At 40.4% G+C, this 20,957-nt stretch overlaps 1 protein-coding gene across 1 annotated transcript; it reads left to right on the forward strand.

The window, feature by feature from the left end:
• Positions 1-18,125: 18,125 nt before the first annotated feature.
• On the forward strand, positions 18,126-20,957 carry LOC103453374 (vesicle-associated membrane protein 714). The gene is made up of 4 exons (XM_008392917.4): positions 18,126-19,016; positions 19,128-19,318; positions 19,660-19,823; positions 20,572-20,957. The coding sequence occupies exons 1-4, from the start codon at positions 18,800-18,802 to the stop codon at positions 20,660-20,662; spliced, it is 663 nt and encodes a 220-aa protein (XP_008391139.3). The 5' UTR covers positions 18,126-18,799; the 3' UTR covers positions 20,663-20,957.

Consider the following 20,957-nt stretch of genomic DNA (forward strand, 5'->3'; position numbering starts at 1 on the left):
ATCAAATTTTGGAACGGACTCAAATACATCAAATTTTGGCGCCGTTGCCGGGGATTAGCAAATTGCTAATCCCTTATGTTTTTGCCGTGTGTTTTTAGTGTAATTTACCTAGTTTCTTATTTTGTTTTGTTTTCTTGGTTTAGGTACTAATGCATGACGCGGAGTTCTCAAACTGTGCATATCTTGGACTTTAACAACGATTTTGAACGTGATTTGAGAAGAAAGAGGAGGCATCCCGAACCTAGTGAACCTAGTTCAAGTTCAGAGGCCGAATCTGAGTTTGAAGAAGAGAAAGAAGAAGTTATGGCAGCGGACAATCGGACCATTAAAGAGCTTTCGGCCTCGGGGTTGACCAATGCCGCACCATTATGCATTCAATACCCCGCGGCTGCCCAAGGCAAGACCGATGAATTCGAGTTGAAGTCAAGCTTGTTGCACCACATTCCGAAATACCATGGGCTTTGCATGGAAGAGCCAAACAAGCATCTCAAGGAATTCGAGGTTGTTTGTTCGAGCATGACACCCATAAATGTCGACGGGAACATTCTGATGATGAAGGCTTTTCCATTCTCACTTTTGGAAAAGGCGAAGGATTGGCTTTACGAGTTAGCACCCGGAACGGTTACATCTTGGGATAGTATGAAAAGAGCTTTCTTGGAGAAGTTTTTCCCAACTTCAAGAGTCATTCTCTTGAGGAAACAGATTAGTGGCATCCAACAAAATCAAGGTGAATCGTTTCCTTCTTATTATGAACGTTTTAAATCACTTGTTGCTTCTTGTCCACAACATCAAATGAAGGAGGAGCTGTTCATTCAATACTTCTACGAAGGACTCCTTCCCATGGAACGCCAAATGCTTGATGCCTCGGCGGGAGGTGCGCTGGTGGATAAAACTCCGGGGGCTGCAAAAGTTCTAATTGCCAACCGAGCACATAATGCACAACAATACGAAGGTGTTGGACAAAGAGACCACCCACGGCCACAAGTGAATGAGGTAAGTTCTATGCCCGAAATTCAATCCCAATTAGCTAACCTTACTTCTATTGTTTCTCAGTTGGCCGAGGGAATGAAGATTCATGGACCAAGTGTGTGTGGCGTGTGCTCTATGCAAGGACATGCAAATGATCAATGCCCTCAATTGATTGAGAATGGGGGTTGGGAATCTGCCAATGCCGTGGGTTTTGGGAACCAAAATCAACCACGCCATGATCCATACTCTAATACCTACAATCCGGGGTGGAGAGACCATCCAAATTTCAAATGGCGGGATCCTCAACAACCCCAACAACAAGGAGGATTTAGGCAGCAACCACCGGGCTTTTATACAAAGCCATTCGTCCCTAATCAAAACCAAGTGCAATCTGCCCCAACAACCTCAGGTATGTCTTTGGATAATGATCACATTGTTAAGTTACTTACTACTTTGACGCAGGAAGTACAAACTCAAAATAAGGAGAGACAAATCCAAGACAAACGGGTGGACAATTTGGAGAAGCAAATGGGTCAAATTGCAGAATTTATGGGGCAAATTAGAGAACAAGGCAGATTGCCTAGTTCAACCGTTATGAACCCGAAGGGAGGATTTGAAACCGCTAAGGCCATCATGTTAAAAAGTGGTAAACAGGTTGGAACGGACTCAAATACATCCAAATCAAGTCAAGACGAGGAGGACAAGTTGCTGCAAGAAGAAGCACAGGGAGAAAAGCCCAAGGCCAAGGATGACCAAACCTTGCCGAATTCATCTAGTCCTCCTAAACCATCCCAAACCACCAAGGTAAGTCCCAATTCAACTTTTTCTAGTTCTATTCCACTAAATGTGCCCTTTCCTGGCAGGTTTAGGCAATCAAAGAAGGAAGAAGCTGAGAAGGACATTCTAGAGACCTTTCGGAAAGTTCAAGTCAATATCCCGCTCCTTGATGCGATTAAGCAAGTCCCGAGGTATGCTAAGTTTTTAAAAGAACTTTGTACAACAAGGAGAAGGATTTCGAACAAAGAGGTGGTTCAAGTAAGTGAAAATGTCTCTGCCGTGTTACAAAGGAAATTACCCCCTAAATGCAAAGATCCGGGTAGTTTTACAATTCCGTGCGTTATTGGTAATACTAAGTTTGAACAATGCATGTTAGACTTAGGGGCTTCAATTAATGTTATGCCATACTCTATTTATGCATCTATGAACTTAGGTGAGCTTAAAAATGATGGTGTGATAATTCAATTAGCCGATCGTTCTAATGCATATCCAAAGGGTGTTTTGGAAGATGTTTTGGTGCAGGTTGGTGACTTGATTTTTCCAGCGGATTTCTACGTGCTTGACATGGAAGATTCACCCCATTCCACCCCATTGCCGATTCTATTAGGGAGGCCCTTCATGAAAACAGCCCGCACCAAGATAGATGTGTTTAAAGGAACTTTAACGATGGAATTTGATGGGGAAGTCATTGATTTCAATCTTTCTGAAAGTATTAAATTTCCTAAGGACGATCATTCTTGCTTTTCTATTGATATAATTGATGATTTGGCGCAGGATTTTCTCGATTGTTTGGAGAGGGATACACTTGAAACAACAATTGCACAAGGAATTGGGCAAAAATCTGGTTTTGCCGTGCCTAGAAGTGTGGAGGAGGCCGAGATAGTGGCTGCCCTTGAGTCACTACCTCAATATCATGGTAAGCCTTCTAACCCAATTTCAATTTCAGTCTCCACTAATAAGTTGTTACCCTCAGTAACTCAGGCACCCGTACTTGAGCTTAAACCGTTGCCCGATCATTTAAAGTACGCCTTTCTGGGAGATAACGAGACATTGCCCGTCATTGTCTCCTCATCACTCACGGCCATAGAGGAGGAGAAGTTGATCCGAGTGTTAAAAGAGCACAAGACGGCCATTGGGTGGACTTTGGCCGATATTAGGGGAATTAGCCCGACTACGTGCATGCATCGCATACTTCTAGAGGAGGGGGCTAAACCAACTCGAGAGGCTCAACGCCGTCTCAACCCTCCAATGATGGAAGTTGTGAAAAAGGAGATTATCAAACTTCTTGATTGTGGAGTAATTTATCCGATCTCTGATAGTCGTTGGGTATCACCGGTGCAATGTGTTCCAAAGAAGTCCGGAGTGACAGTGGTGAAAAATGCCGAGAATGAGCTTGTACCAACCCGTATCCAAACAGGTTGGAGAGTGTGCATTGATTATAGGAAGCTCAACGCCACCACAAGGAAGGACCACTTCCCTTTGCCGTTCATTGATCAAATGCTTGAAAGGTTAGCCGGTCATTCTTTTTATTGTTTCCTTGATGGTTATTCTGGATATAATCAGATTGTCATAGCGCCGGATGACCAAGAAAAGACAACTTTCACATGCCCCTTTGGTACTTTTGCTTATCGTCGCATGCCTTTTGGTTTATGCAATGCTCCGGCCACGTTTCAAAGGTGTATGGTAAGTATCTTTTCAGATTTTGTGGAAAAGATTATTGAGGTATTTATGGATGATTTCAGTGTGTTTGGTGATTCATTTGATGGTTGTTTGGAAAATCTCACAATAATTTTGAAACGATGTGTAGAAACTAACCTTGTGCTTAATTGGGAAAAATGTCACTTTATGGTTAGACAAGGCATAGTTCTAGGGCATATTGTTTCAGAAAGAGGAATTGAAGTGGATAAATCGAAAATAGATCTTATACGCTACTTACCCTCTCCTACTTCGGTTCGAGAGATTCGTTCGTTTCTTGGTCATGCAGGATTTTATAGGCGATTTATCAAGGACTTCTCCAAGATCTCAAACCCTCTTTGCCGTCTCCTCCAAAAAGATGTGGCGTTTGACTTCAACGAGGAGTGTGAGAAGGCGTTCAATCACCTAAAAGAAATGCTAACTTCGGCCCCTATCATAGTTCCACCAGATTGGAGCTTTCCTTTTGAGCTTATGTGTGATGCTTCCGATTATGCATTAGGAGCTGTTTTGGGGCAAAGGAAGGAAAAGAGGCCGCATGTTATCTATTATGCCTCTCGGACTTTAAATGATGCACAATTGAATTATTCTACCACTGAAAAAGAACTTCTTGCTGTTGTATTTGCTTTAGATAAATTCCGTTCTTATTTGCTTGGTACTAAAGTTATTATTTATACTGACCATGCAGCATTGAAGTATTTATTCACCAAGAAGGAAGCCAAACCACGACTCATTCGTTGGATGCTTCTTCTTCAAGAGTTCGATATCGAAATCCGGGATAAGAAGGGAAGTGAAAACGTGGTGGCTGACCACTTGAGCCGTATGGTGCATGAGGAGGATGTCGTGCCTATCATAGAGACATTCCCAGATGAGCAACTGATGTCCGTCAAGGTAAGTGAACCGTGGTATGCTGATTTGGTGAATTATTTGGTGTCTAAACATGTTCCTAGTGAATTACTTAAACACCAATGTGATAAATTGAAGAAAGAGGCACGGTTTTATGTGTGGGATGACCCGTATTTATGGAAATATTGCCCTGACCAAGTTATACGTAGGTGTGTACACGATTCTGAGTTTAATGCAATTCTAACCTTTTGTCACACTTATGCTTGTGGGGGACACTTTGGCACTCAAAGAACAGCACTTAAGGTGTTAGAATGTGGTTTCTATTGGCCTACCATCTTTAGGGATGCTAGAACATTTTGCATGTCTTGTGATAGATGCCAAAGAACGGGCAATATTGGTCCTAAACAACAAATGCCGCAAACCCCCATTTTTAGTGTTGAAATCTTTGATGTTTGGGGTATAGATTTCATGGGTCCTTTCCCTCCATCTTTTGGTTTCACTTATATCTTGCTAGTTGTTGATTATGTTTCCAAATGGGTGGAAGCCAAAGCCACCCGAACTAACGATTCAAAGGTTGTTGCAGATTTTGTGAAAACTAATATCTTTGCTAGGTTTGGCATGCCTAGAGTTCTCATTAGTGATGGAGGCTCTCACTTTTGTAATCGAACCATTGAAGCTTTGCTCAAGAAGTACAAAGTGACGCATAAGGTATCCACCCCTTATCATCCTCAAACCAATGGGCAAGCGGAAGTTTCAAATCGGGAGATCAAGCAAATTCTTGAGAAAACCGTGGGGCCTTCAAGGAGAGATTGGAGTTTGCGCTTGGATGATGCATTGTGGGCCTATCGTACGGCCTACAAAACCCCTCTAGGTATGTCACCTTTTCGTCTCATTTATGGTAAACCATGTCATTTGCCCGTTGAATTGGAACATAGGGCGCATTGGGCTGTGAAGACCTTCAACATGGACATAGATGCAGCCGGGGTGCATAGAAAGCTCCAACTAAATGAACTCGAGGAGATTAGGCATGACGCTTATGAGAACGCTCGAATTTACAAGGACAAGACCAAGGCGTATCATGACAAGATGCTTCGTACCAAAACATTCTCCAAGGGACAGAAAGTGCTCCTATTTGACTCTCGCCTTCGGTTATTCCCCGGTAAGTTACGTTCCAAGTGGATTGGGCCATTTATTGTTACTAATGTCTTTCCTCATGGTGCAGTCCAAGTCCAAAGCTTGAAAACAGGACATGAAATCAAGGTTAATGGGCATCGATTGAAGCCCTATTACGACCTGTTTGAGGAGCATGTGGTGGAGGATCTATCCCTCCATGCCGTGGGCACCAAAGATCATTGATGAATGATAGACGTCCGGCTGCACGACGTTAAAGAAAGCGCTTCTTGGGAGGCAACCCATGGAAATAGAGAAGACCTAGGAATTTCCGACTCCAAAACCAGGTGTTTGCGTTCTTTAACCCTCCTCTCTGTTGCTTTTACTTTGCCATGTTTATCATGTTTCCTCGTTGTTTGTTTGTTTGCTTTTTTGTGAGTTTATGTTTGAAACATTGAGGACAATGTTAGATTTAAGTGTGGGGGGGTAAACAAGTTGCTGTTGCATGATTTTCGTGGGTTTTTATTCACCTATCACTTACAATGTTGTTTCTTGCTGTTTTAAGTGTTTTTAGTGTGTTTTTAAGCATGTTAGTATGTTTTGACATAAAAATCCGAAAATTTGACAAAAAAAAAAAAAATAAATAAATAAAAATAAAAAAATAAAAAAAATTGTTTTGAAAAAGCCAAAAAGAGTTGTTTTTGTGTGTTTGTTTGTGTCTTAGGGTACCTTCCAACACAAATAATGAGGATTTGGTTTTTAATTGCATGACTGTTAAAGAAAGTTATAAACATGGATGGAAGTTTGATATGCTCTTGATTTATGCTTGGTTATAGTTATAGTTTACGAATTCACATGTAATCACAAAAAAAAAAAAAAAAAAAAAAATCAGTTTTTGTAACATGCTTGAAGGAAGGAACTCAAACTAACACTACAACCTTGAGAGACTTGAGCCTAATACGTTCTTTGGAGAGTTATTAATCTGTGCATTTTTGTTTTCTAAAGTCGTTGCATGATCTCATCATTCTTTGCCTGGTTGCTACTTAGAAGGCGTTTCATCATTTAATTCCAAATACTAGAACTTATGCCCGTTCCATTCAAAGCATGACATTGATTTGCATAACACATATTCAAGATGAAGTTCTGTAGTGAACTAGAGCCAAAAAGCTTATCCCGTGCATATTTGTTTAAGTTTAACCCCGTTGAGCCTTGTTTAGCCTGTTTTCTTTGTTAAACCACATTTCCCTTACCTAGCCTAGATTAGGACTATCCTTACCCTTGTTTTTAAAGCATAATGAAGCATGACTTAAAATGAATTCCTTTTGATTGTCCTTATGCAGAAAACAAGTGTGGGGGAATGAGAGTTTTGTGTTTAGTGTGCCAAAAGAAAGTAATAAGGCACGGGTTAAAAAAAAAAAAAAAAAAAAAAGAGTTTGAAATAAGTGAGGAAAGGCTCACAAGTGTTGTTTGTTGTAGAAAGGGTCCAAAAAGTTGAAATCGGCCCTAAAAAGTTGAATGAATAACCCCATTGTGTTTAAAGTTAGTTGCTGCATTCAAAAGGAATTCTAAGCATCAATTTCATTACTTTGCTTATTATGCTTTAAAAAACGTTTGTTTCCTTACCTTTCATTGTTAGCCAATCACCCCTAACCCCGTTACAACCCTTAACTTCAATCTTGAGTGTTATGTGTTTCAATATGTGGAGTTTGGGATTGGTACGAGCATATGGTATCCCTGGTTCTCGCATCTAAGTAGTAGCATTCCAGTCATGAGATCATATCTATACATGCTTAATAACTCCAGAAATTGCTTTCTTTGCTTTAAACATATGTGAGTGTTCGTTTTCATGTTTACATCAATCTTCTCACATACACCTAGTGTAGGGTGTGTAGTCAGAAATTCAGAGTGAAAATAAGAGTGTATCTTGTAAGGAATTGAGCAAATTCTCTAAGGCATGTTACTACATTCAAAACATCGTTTTAATTGGTTATATGTGAACTAGTATATGGTGACTATGATTAAGTATGTGCTCAAGGGTAGGGAAGGCCAAAATATGTGGTTATGATGATCTTTTGCATGTCATGTTGCATTGAAAATCCCTAAGGTAAATGTTGGAAGGTTTAGGTTTTGTTTTGTTCTTATGTTTTGTTTCTTTGTTTTGCTCGAGGACAAGCAAAAGCTAAGTGTGGGGGAATTTGATAGGAGCATATTTATGCGACTTAGTATGTTTGTTTTCGTGCATTTATGTTCTTAGTTCTTAGTTATGTTAGTAGTTTAAGCCATTTTTGTGTGTTTGTAGGTTCTATGGGCCAAGGATGCAAGAAGATGCATTTTGGAGCACTTTGGAGCATTTTTGGGCCAAGATTGGATGGTGCAAACATGGAGACATGAGGATGGACGAATTTGATGATTCAATGGGCTAGAAATCTACATGTGTGTGTGCAAAGTGTTGGCCTACAACTTCAAACATCATAGCTGCCATGTGATGGCAGAAAATGTGTTTATTGCTAGCTAAATGGATGAAGAACATGCATGTGCAAGTATAAACACCACATGGGCAGCAAGAAGGAAAGAAAACAGCAACACACACACCACATGGGCAGCAAGGAATCAGAAATTAAAGCATGGAAGAGTGGGAAGTGATGATGACAACACAAACACACACACACGGCAATGGAATGGAGTTGGCAGATTTCTACAACTTTGATCAGCTGACTTTGGGAGCAAATTGCGAACAGCTCAGAATGAATTAGAGAATGAGCCTTTTATGCTTGGAAAGCTACAGATGTCTATTTTCTAGAACATTTCGCGGATTGTTAATATCATTTTTCTAGAAGAAGTTATAGGCATTTGAGTAAGGGAAGGTCTAGCTGACGACAACTTGCAGATTGGAATTGAAAGCAAACAAAAGAAAAGAAATAAAACAAGGGGAGTGAATGGACAGCAGAAAAGCAAGGAAATTGGACCACTATGAAGTGGATTTCTTGTTGGTCTCCCACTTATAGCTTTGGGTGGCTTTGGCATGATTATTTCTAGGTGGAAAGAGCACAAAGACAGCACACACACACAAGGCAAAAAGCTGGCAGCATCTTCCTTCATTGCCGTGGGTTTTTTTTCCCTTGTCCATTACCTTGCAATTGCTTGACATTTCCAACCTCTATATAAGCACCATTCAGCCTTCAAGGATGACACAGCCATTCATACACATTTCCATTAGTTCCAAGGCTTGCAAAGAAGGAGGAGTGCTTGGAGTTGTGCTAGCCATTCCATTGGAGTTGTTGGAGCATTCTAGGTGTCTTCTACTTTGTTTCTCTATGTTTAATATCAATTGTTTTTGTTTAATTGCAAGTATGAGGAACTAAACCCTTACTTAGCTAGGATGAAGTTCGAAGCCATGAACATGTTTGAGATATGAATTGATTTCTTCCAATTGTGATTTAATAAGTTGTGAATGCAATTCAATTAACTACTTTCTTCAAAACTAATTCTTGTATGTTGATTAAGGATGCATACTTAGTTTTCATGCATGAATTTGATGCTAGGATATAAATGAGTTTCACCTAATCGTTACAAGTTTATATTCATTGGTAGTGAAGGTTGCTAGTCACAATCGCGTTAATTGAATTCTTGGCAAACGTATCATGCATTCATAGTTACGAATGCCTCGTTAACACTTATGATTTTCATAGAACGTAATGATCTTTAATTGTATCTCTATTATGCATTCATGTAGAGGACTTTTGGAGAATAATTTGGATTGTCGTATGCATTCATCCAATTCAATAAATCAAGGAAAATCTGAGAATTAATTAGTGCATCACGGTTAATCTGGGGTGTTGAGTTTCATAATCTATTGAAAAGCAATTGGAAATCAATTCATGTACAAGTGTGTCATGTGTGAAGAATGGATCTCTAGCTAATCCATCAACCATCTATTTAGTTTTACTTTTTGTTGTTATCTCAATCTCATCCAAACCAATACCTCCCATTTACTTTCTTGTATCGAAGTGTGTTTAAGTTTGTTTAGTTTGTGCCTTAAAGTGTTTTGAACTCTTTGAGTCTAGTTTAGTGTTTTAAAACCTACTTTTGTGTTTTTAAGTTTCTTCTTATATTCTTGAGTCTTATATTTGTTGATTAGCATCCCTAGTTAATCCCCGGTCTAGAACGATCCCTACTTGCATCATTACTACAATTGTCATCAATAGGGTTTAATTTGTGTGTCAAGTAATTCTCACATCACTCCCATCATCATAACGATCAAGGACGGCCATCCATTTCCTTTTTTCAAAGCGAGCTTCTTGAGCACAGTGGGGTTTAATAGCAAGATGAAAGGTCGAAGAACTTAAGTATTCTTGCACAGCAGCCTCCCTTTCAGTTGGAATGCTCTTCTCCAGTTCAGAAATCTCAACTAAGGCACCATCCAATTCTCCCCTAACCTTGGATACCTCCAAGGTAGCCACCTCCAACTGTTTTTTAGTTGCCTCAAACAATTTCTTAAGCCTTAGGTTCTCACCATTTCGCCTTTTCAAGCTCTCCATGGTTTCGTCCTTCAGTTGGAGAGCCTGAGTCAAAAGTCCCTTATTCCTTCGGGCCTCGTCCACAAGCTGCTTATTCTCCTTCAGTTTTGCCTTGTACCGCTCAACCTCTTGCAGTCTGTCATGATACTCGGCCATGACCTGCATGGCAAGACGATTATCACTACCTAAATAATGATAATAAAGAGGAAAAAGTAAGGAAATGACAAAGTAACACTCACATATGAAGACAGCTTCAACATCCGGTCGCAATCCGATTCATCCTTAGCTAAGGGCTCTCCGAGCTCATCGAAGGCGAATCGACGCCCTGCCAAGCAATTGTTGATATCCCCAAAATCCTTTGGCCGCGTGGCAACCCTCAAGTCCTTCCACGGGACACTGCCAGCTCTTTCCTTGCCTTTCCCCTCATGGCGGGAACCGGGATCATTTTCCTGGATAGTGTGCTCCATAGTAAGAGGAGGAGGCAACAGTCGGCTCCCTTCTCCTACAACTACGGCAGCAGCATTTTCAACGGCCTCGACTCCAGTCTTCCTAAAGGCAGGCCCCTTAAGGACCCCATCTTGGGACTTAGGTCTAACGGATGGTTCCCCTCGGAACTTATGAATTTTCTTATGCGGTAGGATGTCTTCCGAAGGAACTAACACTGGTGTTTTCCTTTTATGGGTGCTAGTCCCTGTTTTCTTGCTTACCTTCTCCACTGCATAAGGAAAATCAAAATAAGAAATACAACTTTCCAAATAAAGTAAGGAATTGAGCTAAGTTTACATGAAGGATACAACTTACTCGATCGTCCCTGGCTCTCGGAAACTAAGGGTTGGAAACCGTACCGACGAAATAAGGGTCGTAGCTTGCTTAAGTGTCTATCCTCTTTGGGCACCCTCAACACCTTCTCTATGTCAGATAGCTCCTGCCCAAACAGTTGGATGGTGCCCCGCGTCACTACATGAAGCAAAGTGTTAGAAGCAAGAAAAGACCACAACAAATAGCAAATAGTACGAACGGTTGATACGTTACAACCTACAGTCTGGAAGTGAGTAAGCACACGTCGCTCAGGCGTGACACCCTTATCATACTCCCAATCATTATACAGAAAGCACCAACGGTTTTTCCATGTGTAGTATGCCTTTTTCTTACCATACACAATACGATCTCTCTCACTCCGACATGCACACTCGGCATAACCAGTGCATGATTTTGCTGGGCGCATCTTGTAACAGTAACGCCACTGATGGAAGGAAGGCTCACACAACCTACACTCCATCCAAATGATATAAAATCCAATCAAAGTATCCCAGAAACCAGGATTGAGTTGCCCAGGTGCATATCCGATCAAAGATAACATCTTTTGCAACCACGGATGTAAAGGTAGTCTCACCCCTAAAGTCAGTAATATCTGGGTGTAGAACATAACATGACCCTGGGGAGGCTCAGAAGGTCATTCTTCATCATGTACCAAACGTATCCCTACACTACGAGGGATATTACATGACTGCCTTAGCGCCTCAACCTGCTTCTCATTATCTAACAAGTTATTCTTTAGATGGTCTGCTGTGAACTCAGAGCGAACTATGGGTATGGCATAAAAAACAACCCCCTCACCCAACGCCATGGAGGAAGAACTAGCAATAGCTAAAGTTCGACGGTTGGGAAGATCATCCAATGTTTCTCTAGTACAGGACTCTAACAAAGACCCTGAAGACTCCGACATTGCAGACTCAGACTTAGAGCTAAAGCTAGAAGAGCCCTCATCACTAGAACTTCCAGGCTCTGACATCTACAATAAGAAGAAACAAATTCTATCACTACATGCATGATCAAAACATAAGGAAGTTCCTATATTACCCACATGAAGATGGTGCAAAGCGATGCCGGAACCCTTCTCAATCAGAAAGCAATCCGTCTTCCACAGTCACTACAAAACAAGCAAATGAAGACCGTGTCAAGCGCCAAAAAAAAAAAAAAAAAAAAAAAAACAGCTTCATCCAACAAGCTTCACCCGAAAAGCTTCACCTCCAAAACTTCACCCAAAAAGCTTCATCCAAAATGTTTCACCCAAAAAGCTTCACCTAAAAAAGCTTCATCCAAAAAAACTTCACCTCCAAAAAGCTTCACCCAAACAGCTTCACCTAAAAAAGCTTCACCCAAAAAAAACTTCACCTCCAAAAAGCTTCACCCAAACAGCTTCACCTAAAAAAGCTTCACCCACAAAGCTTCACCTAAAAAGCTTCACCCACAAAGCTTCACCCAAAAAAACTTCACCCGAAAAGCTTCCCTTAAAAAAGCTTCACCTACAAAGCTTCACCTAAAAAAAGCTTCACCTCCAAAGCTTCACCTACAAAGCTTCAACACAAAACCTTGCTCCAAATAAACAAATTTTGTTCACAAAACCCAAGATGCCCTTGAACTTGTACAAAAACACTTGGGTCAACATAAACATTTTTTGTTTTACACCCACAAGGGCCCAAAATTTTCCTTCTTATTTATTCACTTATATATGTTCCCAAACATATTATGATAGATCAAATAATAATTCAAAGTCCAAAATTTAGTTACGGACAAAAATACAAGCAATTCACCAGTACTGAAGTTGCTACAAAAACTGGAATCTTCCCCAGCCTAGAAATCCAACAAAGCTTCGCCTCCTTTTCTCTATCAAATTTTTGCAGCTGCTGCTTTTCTCCAATGGAGCTGAATTTTGGACACCCTCTAGTTCTTGAGCAGATGAACAACTTTCAAGAAGGAACCATTTCTGTTTGAGCCACGGAAATTAAAGTGTTGAAGCTCCAAGCATGACAGTCGGATTCTTGCAGATTTCGAAGTTGCTGTGATGTTTCGAAGATCTGGAAATATTTAACCATTAGTTCATTCTGAATTTTTGATATGTTATGAAAGAGACGATGAGGAACAACTTCAATGAAGAAAGCATGCTGATCTGAACAATAGAAAATGGAGTTTCGAAGCTCACAACAAATCTGACGGGTTGACAGAAAAATAATAACCAGTCATTCATCATACCTGAATTTCTTGAGTTATACAGCTCCGAGGGATCTCAATTTTGGATATGATGTAGTTCACAAGTTAAGGAACAACTTCGATGAAGAAAGTATGTTGATCTAAGCAAGAGAAAATGGAGTTTTTGAAGCTCACAACAGGTCTGACGTGTTGACAGACAAATGATGAACAATCACTCGTCGTACCTGAATTTCTAGAGTTGTACTGATCTGATGGCTCTCAAATTTGGATATGTTGTAGTTAAGGAATTAAAGAACAACTTTCATGAAGACAACTTTGTGATTCGAGCTACAGATGATGGTCTTATATTGAAAACCAATTCAGGTTGTTAGGGGAAATGAAAACCAATTCCACCAAAGAAACATCATTATGATGTTTCATCATTATGGTGTTTTCATCATTATGATGCTTTCATCATTGTGATGCTTTCATCATTGTGATGCTTCCATCATTGTGATGCTTCCATTATGATTGTAATGCACCAACGGTTACACCCTCTATCATAGCAGTATGTGTGTGTATCTCCCTATAGTCATCATGTGCAAGACTATCGTAGTCAGATGGCTTTCCATAAAACAGCTACCAACCGTTACACCTTCTGCAATTCCACTTATTCGGGCCTAGCAACCTTCATAAACAAAATATATGAAGAAAAAGTCCGGGGCTACCACTTAGAAAACAAAAGAATGAAGTTTTGGTACTTACGACATGGACTATTAGCAAGACACCTCATTCGTCAACTCCCTCGACTAGAGACTTGGGGGACTCCCACCATATGCTACTACGCCTTGGTACTCAAAAGTTCGTGACTACTCAGTGACTTGGATTTTTCAAGTCTCCAACCGAGAAGTTTTCCTCACTCGGGAAATTAAGGGAACACTACCTCAAACTACATGCTTCACTCACAAAGCTTCAACAATACAGGTTTCAACAAAAGCAAAAATTCAAAGAACTTTATGAAGAAGGCTTTGGTGTATTTAACACAATATGTTGAAATGAAGCAAAGCTTATTTATTAATATTTTCGATAAGCCACAAATATGTACATATACATGAGTCAAAATAAACAAACAAAAGGGAGCCTTCACAAAGGTTGCTTAGGGGAAGTCTCAGCAGTCGGTAGAGCCCCAGAAAGAGAAAGCACCGGAGGGTGGTTATCCGGAGCCTCAGTACTTGACAAAACCCCAGAAGGAGGAGGCATTGGAGGTTCATCATTTGAAGCTTCATTACCAGGTACAGCCCCAGAGGACGAAGGCAATAAATGCCTTTGGAACAAACCCACAAACCGCTGATGATCAAGTAAAACCTTACCATCAGATTCTTTCATCTGGTCAAGCTTCCTCTTCATGTTTGTAGCATAGTTATGGGCGAGCCGGTGCAACTGCTTATTCTCATGCTTGAGCCCTCTAATCTCCTGTTTGAGACTCATCACTTCAGCAGCCAATGATTCAACTTGGCGGGTTCTAGCAAATAGGCGTTGGGCCATATTAGACACAGAACCTGCACACTGAACACTAAGAGCCAGAGAGTCCTTAACAGCCAACTCATCAGACCGTTTGGAAAGTAGTCTGTTATCTTTGGGAGTGAGAAGGTTCCTGGCCACCACTGCAGCGGTCATATCATTCTTCATCACAGAATCCCCAACGGTAAGAGGACCAGTAGGGGATATGAAGGATGGGCGCCATATGTTGTCTAGAGAAGGCGTGGCTGTCTCTTCTCCAAGGTTCAAGTCAAAACGACGGTCGGAGGGTCCAGACATTTTCAAATGTGTTGAAGAAGGAAGAGGTCAGACAAATCAAGATCTTAGAAGTGCAAGAAATGAGCTTCTACTGGTAGAGATTCAAGTGTGCTGTGGAACTTAATGCCAGCCTCTATAAAAATCTGCACTCGACGGAGCTTCAGAAATCGAAGAGGCGTTTGCTTTCTCAAAAGCTGGGCTGCTCAGAGACCACGAGGGCCGATCTCAGAAATCGAAGAGGCGTTTGCTTTCTCAAAAGCTGGGCTGCTCAGAGACCACGAGGGCCGATCTCAGAAATCGAAGAAGCACCTGCTTTTGCAGCCTCGTCAGCACCTGTCACATGCACAATCAGCTTTGCGGAAATTACGGGCAATCTGTCGAAGATTTCTGGTGAAGTAGAAAGCACGTGAATCTTACTGATCAATCACCGCTCTCCATATGCACCATCAACTCCTCGGGTACCACATATAACTTTGTCAAAGATCTCTGACAAAGTTTAGGCACGAGAATTTCGAAGTTCCAGCTACCCTACTATTACCCATAAGGGTAAAGGAACAGCACCACTGCTTGACAACTGGAAAGTCCCTATGTGTGTCGACCTCCGTGTTTTGCGGCAAGACAGGTTGGCAAGAACGTCCAACCTTTACTCACATTCGAGAAAAGACTCCCAACATAATTACTTTCTCAAAAACCGGAGTAGCACCGCTTTCCGAATCTCGAGAGTCAGATCCTCGACGGGATTGCTTGTTCGAAAACCGAAGAGGCACAACTTTCAGAACTTCGAGAGCCAGATTTCCTTAGATAAAGCTTGTCTGTAATCTTCACACGTAACATCAGCTTTCCAGATACCACATACCACTTTTTCAAAGTGCTCTGACAAAATTAAAACACGTGAAGCTGGCAGCTCCCACTACATTGTTGTGACCAAGAAGGGTAAAGGAATAGCATTACTACTTGTTATTGGGAAATCCCTATATACATTGACCTCCCTCCTCAACGGACAGGCAAACCTGCAAAAATGCTCAACCCTTTCTCGCATTCGAAAAGGCACCCTCAACATAACCTCTCGAAATACTCAGCTTTATTTCCCCCCGATAATACCTCAGCAAATAAGCCACACCAAGAACAAGAGTATCTCATATCATCAGGGTCGAAAGCAAGAGTATCCCATATCATGCTTTCTCCCTGTCTTTGTCTTTGTCCTTGTCCACACTTGCAGGACAAGGAGAAAGAGAGCAGTCAGTCGGAACCTAAAATCAAACCTCCAATTTGGAACTGACTGCCTGGAGCCTTTGCCTGGTTGCTTACTTAGCATTGCTCTCGAGTACTCATCCTCAACTGCTGTCAAGGTCACGAATTCCACCGGCAAATACCTCATGACAGTTGATCAGATATTGGCTCTTTACACTGAAGCTGCCAAGCGTGGATGAGTCACTATGAAGGAATGTTCTGAAGGACCATTTAAATGCAAAGGTTGCACACCACTTCTGCCATGCAAAAGATTGAAGCAGAAGGTTCAACGGTGAGCTGAAACAGATCACTACAGCACGACACCTTTCCATACCACATTCATTATTCCGTCAACAGCAAAAGTATCCCATATCATCAAGGTCGAACGTACTCTAGATTTGATGGACTTGTTTTGACCCTCAAATTTTTTAGTCGGCCTTATACTCTGAAGGGCACCAGAAAACCCTCCAGCACAGTTCAAGAATAAGTCTGTGGAAAGTTACTTCTTCAAAAGCAAAAATATCTCATATCATCTCTTATCCATTTGCTTCTCCTTATCCTGGCAGTTGAATGAGAGACAAGGAGAATGAGAACAATCAACCGGAAGCCGACGTCAAACCTCTGATCCTGGGTTGCTTACTTGGAAGTTTGACTGCTTACCTTGTCTGTCACCTCTTTCGGCAGATCTCCTAGCTCGGCGACTTGGGGGACTCCTACTATAGGGTTTGTATCACACTTGACTAAGCCCGAAACTACAACTAAGCTTCAAGTGAAATTGATACATTACCTTGTGCGTCAACATCAGCTAAATACACCATTCCCGGATGGAGGAAAGGTACTTCCAGAGAAGGGCAGATGAAGATCAGACCACACTTCGGTACTTAGAAGTTTCGTGATTACTCAAGGGATTGGATCTTGCAAGTCCCCAACCGAGGAGTTTCCCTCACTCGGGAACTTAGGGGAGCACTGTTTGTACCATACTTGACCAATCCCGAAACTACCGAGCACCGGCCAACGCTATACTGTCAAGGACCCAGAAGAGTTCCCCTCCGACCAGGAGGCCAATCACTACTCGACACGTGTCAAGATTAGAAGCCAATCAGAGCGCAGCACGTGTCGACATCAATAACCAATCATAACATGACACATGTCAATGTGACAAAGCTACAAGTTTTTCTATAAATAGGGGTCATTCCCCCACAATATTGCCTAATGCCATTTGTGTTAAATCATTCACAAGAACTCACTAAATTGAGAGCTTGATCCTTTGTACTTGTGTAAGCCCTTCACTACTAATAAGAACTCCTCTACTCCGTGGACGTAGCCAATCTGGGTGAACCACGTACATCCTGTGTTTGCTTCTCTGTCTCTATTCATTTACGTACTTATCCTCACTAGTGACCGAAGCAACCAAGCGAAGGTCACAAAACCTGACACTTTCTGTTGTACCAAAGTCTTCGCTGATTTTGTGCATCAACATATATATCTAATTATTTTATGCATGCAAAAGGAAAGGGATCATCTGGATCCCTTCCTCCTAATCCACTAAATCAGAGAATCCGTGCCGTTGAAATTTGATCCAACGACTACAAACAAGGGCCCACTTTAAAAGTTATAATAACTTTAGCTGTTAGATCAAATTTCAACGGTACGGATTCCCTGATTTGGTGGATTAGGAGGAAGGGATCTAGAGATGATCCCTTTCCCATGCAAAATACTCTTATAATCTTTTTATTATTATATACATTGAAGTATAAAAAAAAATTCATGGATAGTAAAATAATCCATTTTATATGATAATGAGTTGTGGTTAGTTAGTTAAGCGAATTTATCCTTGCACTTAAAATTATGTGTAGATTATCGTACTGTTTATAAATAGTACGACAACAATCGGATTTTATGCTCATCGATTCGATTCATTTTAAAATAATGGCTTAAATGTCAAAATGGTCCCTATGTTAGAGTCATATGACCAATTTAGTCCTCGCATTTTTTATTTGGCTTATTTAGTCCTCGTGTTTGTTTCTGTTAGCCAATTAAGGACATTTAATTCAATCTCTTTTAAGAAATTTATAAGAAAATCATATGAGAAATAATTACCCTTTCTCTTTACAGAAAAATGCAAATTAATGAGAACTAACACATATAAAAAATAAAACTTGCAATATAAAAATTGATTAAGGTTGTGACACAGAAAAGAGAGGATGTAATGTTAGGGAGGAGGTCGGAGGGTTAGGAGGAGAATAATTTTTCTTTTAATTTTTAATTTTATTTCATTTTAAATATTTTAAATCAAATAAATTATAATTTTATAAATATGTTTATAATAATTTGTAAATTGTTTTTACATAAGTTAGATGGAAATGTCCTTAATTGGCTCACGAAGATAAACGCAAGAACCAAATTGATCAAATTGAAAGCATAGGGACTAAATTGACGTAATGACTAAAACACAAGGACCATTTTAACATTTATGCCTAAAATAATTGGATTAGAAATGAATTCGAATATGAATAACAGTAAATTGATCAGAATTCAATTGGTTTACAAGTCTTAACAGAAACACAAACTAACAGGGACATGGAAGCAAATTTCGAAACACTAGTAGGACCAAGTGTGTGTACGATTCCTTGTTATTTTATTACACACGAAACCCCAAATATCTCGTTGGACTCACCGGTGACAACAAACATGGTCCACTTCCCGGTCTTCACCTTCACAATAACAAAAAAAACAATAAAACAATAAAACAAACAATAAAAAAAAAAACAAAAACAAAAACAAAATAATCAGTAAATCAGAATCCAAACAGCTCCATGAGACTTCGATCGCGATCGAAGTAGAGAGCTTGCGGAGCCCCAGACCCCAACTCCCGACGATACGAACCATCGATGGCGATACTCTACGCGGTGGTGGCTCGAGGCACGGTGGTTTTGGCCGAGTTCAGCGCGGTTACAGGGAACACAGGGGCTGTGGCTCGGCGGATCTGCGAAAAGCTTCCGTCGGAGGCCGAATCTAGGGTTTGCTTCTCTCAAGATCGATACATCTTCCACATACTCAGAGCCGATGGCCTCACTTTCCTCTGCATGGCCAACGACACCTTCGGCAGTGCGTAACGTATTTCCTTCGATTATGTTCTTCAATTTTGATTTGGGAACTTCCATATTTTTTGTGGGTTTTGTGGATTTTTAATGTGTTGGTGAATTGCTATTGATCCAGGAAGAATACCCTTTTCGTACTTGGAGGATATTCATATGAGATTCATGAAGAATTATGGCAGAGTTGCCCCTTATGCTCCGGCTTATGCGATGAACGACGAGTTTTCGAGGGTGTTGCATCAACAAATGGAGTTTTTCTCCAGTAATCCTAGTGCCGATACTCTCAACCGTGTGAGGAGCGAAGTTGGTGAGGTAATTTTGCTGTGCTTCTCTGGAATTTTGATCAAGTTTTGATCATTTGGTCGTCTTATCTTACTTGTTTCGCAATTTGCCCGTTATACTGGTTGGGGTAAAATGATTGTTTTAGGAGAACACATCTGTTATCTGAAAGCAAGTCGGTGTTGTTAACCTAATTTCCGAGGCATCACAAGGTAGTTTGCAGTCTCGGTGAACAAAATATTATACCGAAGCATTTAATTTGTAGCGTTCAAAGTTATACGGCACTCTGTTCATTTGCTAGGTTGATGATTCGTTCTTCAATGCCTTTCTAGTTTGTGTTTATTTTGTTCTAACAGTCATTTTCTGGTATCTAGATACGAACTATAATGGTGGACAACATAGAAAAGATATTGGAGAGGGGTGACCGGATTGAGCTACTTGTTGACAAAACTGCAACCATGCAAGATAGTGCATTTCACTTCAAGAAGCAGTCTAAACGCCTTCGTCGAGCTCTGTGGATGAAAAATGCAAAGCTCTTGTAAGTCGTTTTGATTTACAAATATGATATGATGTAGAATGGTTGGCGTATATTCTGGGAAGAAGAAAAGGTAACATAAAGATCATTCGAAGTGGTCGGAATTCAACATTAAGTAACAAAACCAAACATTAAATTTCTCTTTTCTGAATAATTTTTCTCAGACCAGATAAAGGCTATTTGATTGAGAAAAAACAGAGGAAATCTATTGCAGGTATGCCTGTAGTAATGGTATCCATTTGCAATCACAAGCCTGAAATCTAAAACCTTGAAGAGCAAGATAACTCCTACAATAGTTGAAGCCGACATTGTTAATAAAGTAATGGTCGAGAAAGCTTAGCAAGATCACTCAATGGCTATAAATTTAATTTCGCAGTTGATAATATCATGCTCTAAGTTTATTATAATCTATTATGCACACTGCCTTCTGAAGATGACATTTTGAGATAAACACTTGAATCGTTAAGTTTTGGGCTAGTACAAATGTTTTTTAATGCAGCAGGATTTTTGTTTTTTCATTGAGTAAGACATTGACTTCATAACGAGATCAAATATTTTGATTTCATGTTCGACTCCAAAATCCTTGGGTCCATAAGCACTGAATGCTTTTCCTTGCTGAGCTGTATAGCCTTTGTACTTCCCAAATGTTGTAAAGATAAAGCTGCATGATATTATATCGTGTTTCCACAATTTGTTTGATTGGTATTGCCATTTCCAGTTCAGTGCATTGAAGGTTGTCTAATTGTTACAGGGCCCTGTTGACATGCTTGATTGTCGTGCTTCTGTACATCATAATTGCTGCTTGTTGTGGAGGCATCACACTACCTTCCTGCAGGTCTTGACTAATTCGATTGTTGTTCAAATTCTGCTGAGGTATGGAACAATTACTTTTGAGATAATCCAAGTCAATATGTACGGAAAGGGGTTCCAGTGCTTGATGGTTCAAATTCTTTGTGTGTATATGGAAGTGAAATATCTTAACTTTGCAATGTACCAGTAATAATCCTGTAGATTGTGCACTTGGAGTGAATTGCTGATTTTTTTTAGGAAGCATGTCAAGTTGTTCTAACAGTCTCATATCATCTCTGTAATTTTTAAACACTTTGGTAATTAGTAAATTGTCATTGATTGTGAAAA

The sequence above is a fragment of the Malus domestica genome, chromosome 11 (assembly GCF_042453785.1).
Source record: "Malus domestica chromosome 11, GDT2T_hap1".
In the NCBI taxonomy this organism is placed as follows: domain Eukaryota; kingdom Viridiplantae; phylum Streptophyta; class Magnoliopsida; order Rosales; family Rosaceae; genus Malus; species Malus domestica.

Coding starts and splice junctions, on each gene's coding strand:
- LOC103453374 (XM_008392917.4), top strand. CDS start 18,800: ATGGCGATACTCTACGCGGTGGTGGCTCGAGGCACGGTGGTTTTGGCC. Junction 19,319..19,659: donor TGAGGAGCGAAGTTGGTGAG/GTAATTTTGCTG, acceptor TCTGGTATCTAG/ATACGAACTATAATGGTGGA. Junction 19,824..20,571: donor ATGAAAAATGCAAAGCTCTT/GTAAGTCGTTTT, acceptor TAATTGTTACAG/GGCCCTGTTGACATGCTTGA.